General features: G+C 40.3%; 1 protein-coding gene across 5 annotated transcripts in view; it reads left to right on the plus strand.

Annotated features, from left to right (window-relative positions):
• The window catches only part of KIF13A (kinesin family member 13A), a 201,406-nt gene that overhangs the window by 93,959 nt on the left and 92,978 nt on the right, over positions 1 to 14,469 (plus strand). For all 5 annotated transcript variants that reach the window (XM_058555190.1, XM_058555192.1, XM_058555191.1 and 2 more), the window contains one exon: positions 13,469 to 13,529. In XM_058555190.1, the coding sequence (XP_058411173.1) occupies positions 13,469 to 13,529 (61 nt within the window). The remainder of the gene's footprint in view (positions 1 to 13,468; positions 13,530 to 14,469) is intronic.

The following is a 14,469-nucleotide window of genomic DNA, read 5'->3' on the forward strand; positions in this document are numbered from 1 at the left end:
CACCTTCTCATAAACTTTGGATTTTGGCAGGAGGGTAGTACAGAGGGAGAAAACATATGTGTGTAGAGAATCACTGTCTAGTTATGCCATTATGCACGCTCCATTGATAGAGAACGGGAAAACGTCCTCGGTCACAGTAGCTTTGCCTTCAGAGGCCTAGTTCCAGGTCTTCCAGACGGTCCCTGAAATGTCTGACATGTTCTAGGACCTTTCGCTTTTCATGCTTTTGTCACATCTGGCACAAGTATCTTACATTCCTGAGGAGCCACACACTGAAACACATGCAGAGAAAAACAAAGGAATTCTTCCTTCCTTTTTCTGTTTTCTTCTTCCCTCCCTCAGTATATATTGAGCACCACCCATGTGCCAAGTGAGCACTATAGAGCTGGAAGAAATTTCTGAATCCCGACCATTCAAACCCTCTTATTTAAGACCAAGGAGATTGATGCTTAAGGAATGAGTTGGTCAAGACCATCCAGTGAGAGAGCTTGGCTCCAATCCTAGGCCTCTGAGTACCAGTCTGGTACAGTCTAGTATACTTTTTATTACACCACATGGTTGTAAAGTTGTTTTTCTATTGGTTGGGTTTTGTGGGGCAAAGCAAGAAGGAAGAGTTTGAGGACAGTGTAAATATCTGCAAGATCACTCTGTTTAGGATCATAGCCTTTTTTACTCATTTTTTTACTCATGATCATTGTGTTTAATATCTCATAAGTTAGTGTATGATTTATTTGAACAATTTGATCTTGTTAATTAAACTCACTTTATATGGTTTTTATGTTATTTACAAGTGTGGTTAGGAACTACTAAACTTTAAAGTGTTGAATCCCTCTTCTGTTTCCCTAAGTTTGTTGGCAACATTGTGAGCAGAAGGAAACATTACAGCAAAATAAAATTGTTACTTTTTGAAGGCAGTTTCCTTTAAAGAGTCACAGCGATATACCAAAAACTTGACGAAATTGCTGAGGAAAAAGGAGGGGAAAATCTTAATATGTACAGCTTATGCCATCTGAAGTGCAGTTTCCTTCAGACTTGTTTTACTATCTGTAAAACAAGATACTATCTTGTTTTACTATCTGTCACTGGGCCATCATTTTCTGTTGCCTTTACTGCTTCACTTTGTGAATTTCTGAAAACTAAGTGTTGGCCTCAAATGAAATGAGTTGTAGACCTGCGCTGTTCAATGTAGCTGCCATTTAGCCACATGCGGCTTTTGAGCATGTGGCTAATTGAGGTGTGTTGTAAGTGTAACATACACACCAGATGTCAAAGACTTGTAGGAGAAAAAACACGTAAGATAAGTATTTTGGGTATATTAGGTCAAATAAGAAACATTATTAAAATTTTTGTCTCTTTATTTTTTAATGTGTCTATGAAAACATCTTAAATTCCGTGTGTGGCTCACATTATATTTCTGTTGGACAGCACTGTTTCAGGCCAAACACATGGCTGAGTATGGAACATCTTTTCAGCATCCATCCTAAGGCTTTTGCTTGTTTCTTTACCCAGTTCACTGCAGCAGCTCTTCTGTCCTTTACATTTCTGCCTTTATATCCACGTCTGTGAATGTTGCAGCTACACGCACTCCATGGCAGCATAGCTTTCCTGCGATGCATTTTTCCTAGGAACCGTTTTTACTTATCCGTTCAAAAGTCACTTATGAGACAAATATTAATTGAGAACATTTGTGAAAAGTATTGTATGAGGAGTGTGTGGGGCTCAAGAGGTGATTAAAGTAGTGGTTTCTGTTGTCTAGAATCATAATGTGGTGAGGAAGACTACACATAGACAGCCCTGTAAGTAATGGAAAACAGATGATGATAAACATCATCATTCATTGTTTCAGTACTTTATGACTTCAGAGGAAGAAAGGCTTCATAGCACAAGTATGGGTAGAGTTTCAAAAGGCAGAAATAATGGGATAGGAATCAAGATGTATGGGAGGAGCAGAAACAAAGTAATTGATGTTAAAGGAAAACTGTTTCTCTACTCACAACACTTCTGACACCAAATATGTGAGTCTTCCACACCAAGCAATTCTCCGATTCTGTTTGGACACCAACTGGATGTCCTACAAGTCAATTCAATTCTGACAGTAACTACCCAGAGTTAGCGCATACACCACAGGTTAAGGGCTCAGTCCCACAGGACTCCCCTCACTCCAGACACTGTTTGCAAGTCGCGGGCCCCCAGGTTACTCACACGTCCATTCAACTTTGCTGCAAATCACGGCTTCCCAAGACTCCCCTCCTCAGGTTCAATAATTCAAAACTCAGGGAAGCATTTACTTAGGTTTACTGCTTTATTATAAAGGGTACAGATGAATAGCCAGATGAGGAGGTATATTGGGCAAGGTCTGGAAGGGTCTCAAGCACAGGAGCTTCTGTCTTTGTGCAGTTGGCGTGCACCACCCTCTTGGCATGTGGATGTGTTCACCAACCCAGAAGCTTTCTCATTTAGGGATTTTTATGGAGGTTTCATCATGTAGGCATGATCGATTATTAACTCAATCTCCAGCCTCTCTCCCTCTCCCGGAGAATGAGGGGTGTGGAGCTGAAAGTTCTAGGCTTCTAATCAAGGCTTGGTTTTTCTGCAGCTAGCCCCCATCCTGAAGCTATCTGGGATCCCACCACCCAGTTTCCTTGTTTAGAACAAAAGAGGCTTCTACCACCTGGGAAATTCTAAAGGATTTAGGAGCTCTGTGTCAGGAACCAGGGATGAAGACCAAAAATATATTTCTCACTCACAGTATCACAGATGTCTTGGGAAGTGAAAACTCTGGTTAGAGTCTAGAATGCATGAAAAGAAGTTGCGTGTTGAAAAACTAGGAAAGTGGGTAGGTTATAGAGGGTTTGGGAGTCTGACGTTAATCTGGTAGGCTATGAAGAATCATGTAGAATTTTTGTATGAAGAGTTGCATGATCGGAACTGTACATGCAAGAAATTAGTCTGGCTGCAGGATATAGGATAAATTGTGAGTGAGAATATAGGGTGGATAACAATCTAGGTTCGCTTTATAATAACCACTTGGTGTGTCGGTTGGGTGATGTGAGGTGATGCAGCAGTAACAACTTTCAAAGTTCAGTGGCTTGAGGCAACCAAGGTTTATTTCTCTGATGTTCCAGGTCAGATGGCTCTGCACCATGTGACTTCAATCTGGGCTCCCCTATCTAGGACTTGCTGTTATTGTGGCAGAGGGGAAAAGAAAGAGAACCACGCAGGGCTGGCCCCGTGGTGTAGTGGTTAAGTGCACAGGCTCCGCTGCTGGCGGCCCGAGTTCGGATCCTAGGCACGCACCAACGCACTGTTTGTCAGGCCATGCTGTGGCGGCGTCCCACATAAAGTGGAGGAAGATGGGCCAGATATTAGCTCAGGGCCAGTCTTCCTCAGCAAAAAGAGAAGGATCGGCATGGATGTTAGCTCAGGGCTGATCTCCTCACAAAAACAAAAAAAGAAAGAAAGAGAACCATGCAGTGGCCTCTTAAAGCTGTTGCTCTGAGCTGGCATATGTCTCTGTCCACATTTAATTGGCCTAAGCAAGTCACAGGGCCAAGCCTGATCTCAGTAGGGTCAGGAATTACGTTCCTCCTGCTAGAGGCACTGCAGTCACATGGCAACAGGCAGAGAGGTATAATCCACTACAGGGAGGGCAGCCACTAATTTGGAATAGTAATACGACCCACTACACATTGTCATTCTAGGTCATATTGGTAAAAAATTCCCAAGAAACAAAAAAATCCTCAGAAACATAGTGCTGTGTGTTTCTGTCTTGAAATTTCTACAGGCCCTACCTCTCTCCCCTTTCCTTCTCCCTGGCTTTGTTCAGAGCCAGATGTTCTCACTATAAATGTGGGCCTCTGAGTGCCTAAAGATGCAGCTGACAGAGCCAGGTTTCATGGATTATAGGCCCCAGGAAAAAAGATCCATCTCCCTTGTCTCTTGGCATTGATCCATCTCCAAATCCAGAACAGTGAAAGCCTACTAGACCAAGCAGAGTGTCGTGAATCCCCCTTACCCCCTGACCTCCGGCTGGGTTATCCCCAGCAGAGTGAACTCTGTCAACCTTTCCAGTTTGATCTGACTGCACAGTAAATGTTTGCAACCCCTGGACCTCCTCAGGTCTTTCTGTCTCTGGTGACCTGGGGCCTTGGAGTCAGCCCAGCCTCCTCTCTGTGCCAGAAGCCTGGTCCAGCAGGAGGTGATAGGCAGATGAGGTGAGGTATTGGTCTGGAAGTTCTGAACCAGGCCCAGAGATTGCTCATGGTAGGTGATGTTAGAGTGACTTAAATTCAGTCTGGGTTTTATTTTTTTCCTTTTTAGTGAGGAACAATAATCATTTAATAGAGACAGCAGATAGGACCATACAAGTACATGTTTAGACATTTACATCTTATCTTTTGGGCTATTTTTGTTGAAGAAGAAATATTCTATGTTTGAAAAACATCCAAATTACCTTTTGGATGTGCTATTGGAGAAGTTGTGTGAGTGGCTAGTTTTTTTGAGGAGAAGTAATCAGAGCATGAAAGAATCAGAAACGCCACAGATTGTGCATTTGTGACACCCCCACCCCCACGCCTCAGCAACCAGTGAAGCAGATTTTAAAACTGAGTCATAAAGGATTAAACATGAAAGGAATGGAGTGTTTGAAAGAGTTGGAATTGAGTTAGTGCTAAATGGAAGCTCCATGCTCTGTCATAATATTGCTCTAGGGTTTGGGAGAATTAGTTCCTATTTTCAAATTTTTGAAACTCTCTGGATGGTATTGAGGGCCCTTTTCCTTTTGGTGCCTTTTTCTACACAACTGTTAATATTCATAACTTTCTTGCAGTCCTATATTCAAAGCACGATCAAGCCTAGTTATTTCTTCCTTTAACATCTCTCATATTTATTTCTTTCTTCCTGTTAGTTTTGGGAGTCTTTCAGCTAAAAGTGACAGGAACTCAAACTAGATGTACCACAAGATAAATGTATAGAAGGACTCTAGAATGTCGCAGAGAACTCAGGGACAGGAAGTGGCTGGGGATCAAATACAATCGCTTCTTCCCATCTCCCCATCTCCTGTCTCTGTCCCCATGTGTGTCCCCTTCATTTCTCTCTCTCACTGCAGACCTGCTATGTCTGCTTCTCTGTTCCACGTGGTTAGAAACATGGCCTCAACGTGTCCCACATTTTACCACATCAGTCGTTAAAGATTGGTTTGACTTCCTGAGTCGCAAATCCAAAAATCCCGTCCGACAACCACTTGGGACCAGTAAATTGTGGTCAAGGGATCATGGAACCATGAGTGGTCCAACTTGAGCCCCTGTGTGTGTCTTCCTTGCCTTCTCCTCTGAGTGATCGTATATGTAATATATGATTTTATATGCTTTATAAAAACATGACAGCAACCCATAGGAACTAAATGACTGGAGTGGAGGTTACTATAGTACTCCAAAGAAAAGGCGCTATTTCTAGAATAAATGGGGTATGGGGTTCTCGGCAAAAAAAAAGAGTGACTGTTCACTAAAGCTCCTCTCTATCCCCACTGAGACCGGGTATTAGAAACTTTTACCTTCATCCTAATGGTTTGCTAATTGGCCTCTTTTTCTCTTGTCTTAAACCCCTTCGGTTGCTACACTAGTGATCATTCCAAAGTAAGAATCTGATGCTGTCATTTGCTAACAAGCTAAATTCCAGGCTTCCTAGTAAGGCGCATAAAGTCTTACATGATCTGGCCTCAGCTGCTTCCCCAGGTTTTCCTCTCTTTCTTCCCCTGCCCATTGCTCTTGGCACACTGCTCCAATCATGCACAACTCCTCCTCATGTCTGTTGCTTGCCAGTTCACACTTTACCTGAGATGCCTTTCCTACTTGTCTTCTCAACAGTTATCTTTCAGAATTCAGCCCAAGCTTTGCCTCCTCTAGAAACCTTTCCTGAGCCTTGTCCCCCCACTCCCACCTTGCAATGTAATTATTCCGTCTTTGTATTCCTGCTGATCCCTATACTGACTTCTATGTATTGCGTTCTTTCTTTTTCTTGGTTACTTTCCTCTAGTAGAGTGTGAGATCCTTATAACTGGGGAACTCTTATTTCTGTTCATAAAAACTACTCAGTAAATGCCTGTTAAATGAATGCAAAGATGAATTAGTTCTTTGAAGAGACACTTCTCCATGTGCCCTTAGAAATCCGAACTGCGAAGCAGAGTAGGACTTTCTGCAGCATAGTTTCCTACAACAGACTGTGAATTCCCTGAGATCAGGAACAATGCCTTATTGCTTGTAGATGTGCAACAGATGCTGTTGGCTTGCTTTGAGTCTTTAAGATGCTTTGACATCTTCACAGTCAAGCAATATTGACTGTGTAATTCAAGACATTGTTTGGTATGCATTTATAGGCATGTATAAAGGAAATGATTAATTGCATTGCAAAAAGACGGCAGTTACTTGACAGTTTTTTAAATGGGAAAGTGGTATCTGTCAGTAGAACTTAACCAGTAGTAAGAGTGATCATTCTGGCATTCCTTCTTTGGTGCCCAGGAGCAGATACGCTCAAATACAGGCCAGAGTTAGCGCTGACAGAGCTGCTTTTGCAAATAGCGGTAGTGAAGGCAGTTCCAGTGATCAGACAGGCTTTCAGTGTTGGATTTTCCTTTCAACTTCACTCCAAGATGAATGAAGTTTACCTCTTCTTTTTTTATGACTCTTCACATCTGTAATATTAGGAGAAAGAGATGAGAGAGAGAAAAGTGATGAAACTTGGCGTTAAAAGGAAAATTTCAACGTGACGTGAAATATAGTACTTTAATTCTTTTTTGGTCCAGCTCAGGTCTCATAAACAGTGTGGTGAAATGTGAACAAATTTGGCACGTGTCTTTCATATTAATTGTACTCTTTCAAATTGGCAAAGTTGAAAAGTAACGACAAAATAGGACATTGGCAAGCCAGTATTTATAAAACTGGAGAAATGGGGGTTTGTGGAGAGATCTCGGGCTCGGTTTACAAAGTAGGTAGTGGCCAGAACAGGCTGTTAATGGCAGCTGGGTCTGCAGATGTGAACAGTGGATTAATTGTACAAAGAAAGGAGGATGACAGTATAGAATGACAGGAGAGAAACACACTCCTTCATGCAAAGCAAAGCAAGTCCACATAAAGTGGTCTTTTTTTCCCCAAGGGAAGCGCTTTTGATTCTGGATTTGGGAGCTAGGAATTAGTGTGCTTTGCATTGATGCTGTTGACACAGAACTCAACAGACTAGAACTATAGCAACTCTTCTACTCATGGCCATATGGACCTTTTTTACCTTTTCTTTACTCTCTTTGATTCAGCAGATACTGAGCACCTATCTACTGTGTAGGGAATAAAGAAATGAATTAGCACAGTCCCTGGCCCAGGAAACCTCTCAGCTCGATGAGAAAATAAAATGCTTAGGATGGTGCCTGGTCTGTCATAAACACTCCATAAGTGACAGCTGTACTGTTCACTGTGGAGAGGAGCCCATCAGTAGATACTGTTAATACTAACAGTAGCTGCCAGATAGTTAGTTACTACTGTGTGCCAAGCATGGTATTAGTAAACATTTTGCTTAAATTTCCACAATCCTGATTTAATGTACAATGTGCAATTATTCAGGTACAGTGTATATTAGAGAGGGGGAGCTATTGATTAAGACAGCACAGAGGAGGGAATAAGTACTTTGCAGAGAGGAAGTTGAGGAAGCGTTGGAGGTGTCGTTTGGGCAGGTCTTGAGGAATGAGTTATAGCTCACTGGACAGGGAGGTGAGGAGAGGTAGAAGATTGCAGGAAGGAGGGATTCCCTTATACTTCTACGTTTTCTTCTTTTTTCCTCTGACTTCCCACTGTGCTTACTACACCAGAGGATTTCTTGGTCGTTGGTGCAAGCTCTTAGAGCTGAAGAAGTGGCTGACTTTTGACATAAATATATAGGTGAATAGGGGAGCTTGCTCCTGTTTTTTGGGGACAGAGGTAGGAATCCAATCAACACACAAATAATGTCCGTAGGGTGACACCAGTCTTGTCACGTCCACAGTTGAAGTGAAAACAGGCGTTGACAAAGTGCTATCTTTGTGTTGTCTACTATACTACAGTGCTGCTGGATTCACACTCCCTGGTGTGCACTATTTTAAGCAGCATCTTATGTGAAAACAGATTTATAAGATCATGTAAGTAAAAGATAATTCACCAAGAAGTTGCTTTAAAAAGTAAGTTCTCAGAGTATTTTTGTTTGGTGGAATTATGGACGATAAAGACATTAGGAGAACCAAAGTCTTGTCCTCTAAGGCTTAATAGTGCAGCAGAGGAAAGGCAATCTCTCACACACACGCTTGCACACAATCTGGTTAGACGGGTATGAAATTCAGAGTCATAGAAGTAGTATTCTTAAGAAAGCTTTCATAAAGGAGTGACATTTGAGATGATGTTGAAAGATTTTAATAAGGAGAAATTGAAAGGGTGGGGGCTTTGACTCGCTTTCGCAAGAATCTGATGTGAGTGTTCAGAAATACTTCTCTGCATGAAATTAAAGTATTTTGAGACAAGTATTGGGTTATTCACATTCTGCCTGGAGAGAAGCTGTGAAAGGTATTAAAATGATTTTGAAAAAAATGTGCTTTTTTTTATTTTCAAAAATAATTGTTTCATATTTTGTCTTTTTAACTAGACCATAAGTGACTAGAGGATAAAAAAACGTGCCTAATACATACTTAAGTTCCCTATAGTACCAAAACTTGAGAGGGGTGGCAAATAGGTATTTGTTGATTGCTTTTGGATTAAATGTTTTACGATTGGAGAACATATTAGTGAAAGCATACAAGTAGAAAGGGTGAATGAAAGGATACAGAGGTAATGCAATTGAAAGTACCTTTACATTTGGTTTTTATGGATGAGAAAAATGATGACTGATATTTGTAGAACACTGATGCCTTCTGATTCTTCAAGGAACATAGAGGATACTTTCTTTTTTTTAAATTGTAAATTGAATTTGGCTGAAATGCCATCAGAGAATAGGACTTACAGATAAGAGTGTGTTTGACTATGCTGCATCCTGCTTCTAAGTCCTGGAACTCCTTTGCTTCAGAATATATATCACTCAACACATTTGCCTTATTAAAAACAGCTTGTAGTAACTTTACTAGATGTTCAGTGGTTCACAAAGATGCAAAGCTAACATTTTTAAGAGAGTGATGCACGTGGAGCAGATGTGTATAGCAAGCTGCAGGGAATTAAATGCTGGTATGAGTTTTACAAGTTGCAAACCAAGAGGAAGGAGTGGGATTCTAAGAAGGTGGAGTCACATTTTGTTGAAAACGACGAAGACAATGGCTTTCAGATTTTAAAAACAACTGGAGAGCATCTGTACTTTTGGCTCTTTTTCTAGTTGAAGACTCGTGGAAGGTATGGATGCCTTTATAAAAAATGTTCTCACCGTGTTGATTGAACATTGGCATTGATGAAAGATGAAATTATACTTGGTTTCCAAGTTAGGTTTGTTTTTTTACTCAGTTGTATGTATTAAGAAGTCCCCCATCTCCCACACTCTGGGTAAGATACTAGTGACTTCATAATGAATACATGAAATAAGCATTTAGGAATTCTAATGAAATGAGTTAGAAGCCTTAAATAACATATTTCTCTAATATAATGTACTGGCTTTGAAAAAACTGATTTTATTTGAAGTGGTCAGTTTCCAAGGAATAACTCAAGAAAATGGGTTTGTTATCTCTTTTGAAATATCAATGGATTTTGTATTGAAAATCAAAACTTCTGGGGCCGGCCCGGTGGCGCAAGCGGTTAAGTGCGTGTGCTACGCTACAGCGGCCTGGGGTTGGCCGGTTCAGATCCCGGGCGCGCACCGATGCACTGCTTGGCAAGCCATGCTGTGACGGCGTCCCATATAAAGTGGAGGAAGATGGGCACGGATGTTAGCCCAGGGCCAGTCTTCCTCAGCAAAAGAAGAGAAGGATTGGCAGATGTTAGCACAGGGCTGATCTCCTCACAAAAAAAAAAAAAAAAATCAAAACTTCTCTAAGACCTAAGAAAATCATGTCCCCTTTTGTTACAAACGTTTTGTGATTAAACTGTAATTAAATTTTTTGGCCTTGAAAAGAAAGATAATAGATTGTGAATAGTTTATTTATAGTACTAACAAGATTGCAAGGGAAATGATCAGACTACCTAAGACAAATTATTTTAAACATTTTTAAAACTGTTTTAGTAACAAATATTCTAGCAATAGTAGAACAATTGTTTGTTTGAATTTCTGTGCAAACTACAAATTATACATGATGTGGCCATACTTATTTATCTGCGTGAACCGTGGGATGATGGTGCCAAAGAGGACCCCAGTGCCTATCCAGTGACCAAATCTGTATTTGACCATTGAAGGAACCAGGTTTCCCCAAAACATGCTTCTGAAACTAATGAAACATCTAAAAATATATCTTGCAGTTGAACTTATTTGTAACAATTCTCACATCCATTCCATGTTCTTGTCTACATTCCAACTCCTTCTCCTGGTATTATGTTTATTTATTGGAAAAAAAAAAATTACGTACAGTGGCTGCTCTGTATGAGGTGCTGACTCAGGCACTATGAGGTGCATGAGAACAAAGTCCCCGCCCCCAAGGGATTCACCTTTAGAGTGGAGATGAAACCCACACAAGGGGAACTGAGGCATAAAATAGGACCACATGTGAACAGGAGCTACGGAGTGCTATAGAATTTCATAGAAGGGGGGATCACTTGTCACTTGCATTAACAAAAACATTATAACAAAAGTTCTTCTATTCACTTTGAGTTTTTAGGGAAATCCCTCAGATTTCTGGGCTTTAGCTTTCTTACTGGCAAATGGTTAGGAAAATAATAACCTATACTCCATGACTGGTTTGAGGGCTGACCATTCTAAAATGCCTGTGATGAAAGGTTTTGAAATTTGAGACCTAGTTCAGTTCAGGGAAAGGTGAGTATTTGGCTAGCAAAGAATAGTGATATCTACCAGTACTGTCAGGGCCCTTTTCTCCTCTGCAGGGTTTTAACATTTGTCTGCATTTTAGGGGACAAATGCTTAAAATGAAAATTTTTTATCTTCCTTTTCATGAGCGAAAGCAACTTTAAGCTATTAACTATTTGTTAGAAATGGAAGTTGGCACAGAACTTGGAATGATTATTACTGAGAGATAGAGCCTCAAAATTTGGGGTGGATTTCATTTTATTTCAAGTAGCATTACTGTGAATGTAAATCTCTAGCTTTCTAACCTGTATGCAAAATAGCAAACTGTTAAAAATGAGTTTTAGGTAGGTATGAAAAATTAACATCTAGGAAATAAATGATTATTTCACTGTATATAGCCACTACTAAGAAGCATTCATTGAAACTCTAGAGGAAAACAATAAAGATACTTAAAAATTGGAAAATAGCCTCTATTGGCCATTTAAAGTAAGGAGAGTTGACTTAGGTCAAAGGCAAGGAAAATGTCCTGGGAATGAAAGTTAAGCGTTACAAGATGCCATTAAAGGGAGGTTGTGGAATCTCCTTTTCTGGAAATGTTTAAAAACAAGACAGATCTTCATCTCTCAGGAGAAGTATTGAAGTTCAGTCCTGCCCAGAGGCAGGAAGATTAACTGGATTACGCCTGTGTGGTCTCTCGATTCATTGGAAGAGCCCTCCAATGCAGTAAAAATTCCGGACTCTGTTGGCTGAAGCTATTGTTACATAGCTGTTTGTTTTAACCTTGGTTATTGTAAGACCAGAGTGAATGTTTGTATAAGTCACAACATTGAATTTGGATTTGAGATTGATGATGTAAGTTGTGTGCATACCTGAATCAGTTTTAAAAGCATTGAAGTATATGTAGTGCTGAAACTGAATATTCAGAGCATAACTTAGTCTTTTGATGATGTAGAATTTACCTGCTTTCTTACAAGGTCTCAATGCCATTAATCATTTAATATATAAATATAAAGCAACCACTATGAACACTGCAGGGATACACATATGAATTAGGAATGGTTCCTGGTTTCAAGGAACTAAGTCTACCAGGGGAGATAAAACATATGCGCAGATCATATACATGGTAAGTGAAAAATAGAGTAGTTGGGATAGGAGTCACCAAAAAAAGGATTAAACTGTGTTGCGAGAGTTCAGAGCAGGGAAAGCTGATTCCTTTGGATTTAACCAAGGAATGTTTCCTGGAAGAAAAATATATTGAACTGAGAGTATGAAATAAAGGGAACAATGACAGAGGTGGAATTGTACCTAGTAACTCCAAGGTGTGGACAAGTCAGCTGAAGCATGAGGAAGTTGGCTGGAAAGTCTTCATTATGGACGTTCTCAGTTGCCAGGTCAGGGTGCTGTTTGCTTAGTACTTAAGATCCCTTGGAAATGATTTAGCATTAAAGGGTCCCTGTCCATGAGAGGTTCATAATTTGCTTTTTGGGCTGCAAGAAACAAAAGGCTATAAAAAGGAGCCCAGGAAAGTGTCTGCTGAGTCATCTGGGCCAGTTTGCTAAGGGCTGTACTGAGAAACACTAGTTTCAAGGCACGTTAATAGATGTTACTCAAGAAAGGGTCTCCTCACCGAAATTAATTGGAGAAATAAAAAAGTTAAACAATTAAATGGGTTTATTTGTTGGAGGACTTTTCAGAGCCTTTAATATTGAGAATTGCATTGAGAATCTTAAACAGGGTAAAATGCACACAATTTCCAACATGATTTAATCTTTTTTTCATGGTCTATCTCATGAAACTGCTATTCCTTGGAGCAAATTTTGGGAACCGTTGCCCTATTACTTTGATAGTGATGGCTGGAACAGGAGTGGTGGTCATACGCGTGGAAAACAACGATTAGACGCGAGTCCTTATGGCAGCAGTAGCCATTCCTGGTACAAAGTGGGCATTCAGTCCATGCCCACTTGCAACAGAAAAATGATGCATGTAAGAGTGAGTTATTGATGTATTAACAGTGGTCCAAGATTGCATGCTGAAACAGGAGAGACAATGGAGTCCAAGATGGGAATGTGGGGAGTTTTGAGTTTCGGCTATGCTAGAAATGGCAGCATTATGGCAAGTTAGAGAAACTGGTTTAAATGAAAGTTGATCATTTGAGTGTTTCTTGAGAAGGTGTGGGAGATCCAGCTGGAGAGTTTCAGCAGATGCTGAAACTGTGGACTTTTGAGAGAAGTCATTGTTTTTCTCACTAAATGCATCACTAAAACAAATTTGGTTAAGATGTCTGCTTGTTTGAATTCTGGATAAATAGCAATTTTCATATACAACTTACTCTAATACAAGAGGATAACCTTCAATTTAGTCTAAAAGAAACTTCAGGATTAACAAGGCATCAAACCTATGATGATTTTTTAACATCAGACGGTAGCAGGCATCCTCATCTTCGTCAGTGAATTTTTTTTTGCAGTCTGATTTACTCATAGAAGTTAATTAATTTTTAAGTTTAATTTTTTGTTCTTTTATTCAGGTATTTGCCTTTGATTATTGCTTTTGGTCCATGGATGAATCTAACACTACAAAATATGCTGGTAAGTTGGCTCTCTCTCTGCACTTGATGGTTGGGCCTCTGGCCTCTTCTATTATGTCGATTTTCTTTAATTATTCTGGAGTTCTGTTTTTCCCATAAATTCACACTCCGAAGCACGTGGGCCAATAAGTTTTGATTTCAGGATCTAGCTCAGCCACTTACTTGATGAGAAGCCGCGGACAGGTTTTTTTCCCAACCTCATTAAGCTTCGGGTTCCTCGCCTGTAAAGGGGGTATTAGTATGTTCAGAAGTGTTCCAGGGATTCGAGATAATGGGGAACCACCTCAAGCTATAAATGGTAGCTGCTGTGATTATCACGTGAAGAAGAGATTTAATGTGCCATGCCTTTCCTTGTCACTAACTTTCAAGGAATGCACTGCTCCATTTATATAAGCAGAGCACAGGAGCTGTTGGTTTCCAGGACCTGCTCACGTCCTGAGTGTTTTAAAGCAGTCAGTGGTGATAGGACCTAAAACTACACATTCCTCAGGGAAACATTGCCTCATAGCCCCACATTTTGCTGGTAGTCCTTCCTTGAGGCATTTTATCCCTATTCCCTTGAACACAAATGACTGCTCATTTTATTATTTGTGATCATAGGTGAATCTTAGCCTTCCCTAGGAGTTAACCACAATTGCTTTAGCTCAAGAGGGAAGCATTTGCTTCAGTGGAGGAAGTCTTTGATTCCCTCCCATCTGAATGTGTCCCCCTTTTCTTGATATATAGTGTTAATGAGTGTTTCTCCTTATCTCTACTTATAAGAATATCAGCCGAATGACTTTCTCATTTACTTTCAAAAGAAAGAAACCCAGTGAGGGGAGGATAGAGAGGATGTAGGTCTTAAAGGATTAGAAAGCAAAAGGAAGTTACTTGCTTGTAGGGAATTTTGTTTATTGATAGCCTTTTCCTTGCCACGTGAAGCAAACTTGTTGAGAAATTAT

The sequence above is a fragment of the Diceros bicornis genome, chromosome 14 (assembly GCF_020826845.1).
Source record: "Diceros bicornis minor isolate mBicDic1 chromosome 14, mDicBic1.mat.cur, whole genome shotgun sequence".
Lineage (NCBI taxonomy): Eukaryota > Metazoa > Chordata > Mammalia > Perissodactyla > Rhinocerotidae > Diceros > Diceros bicornis.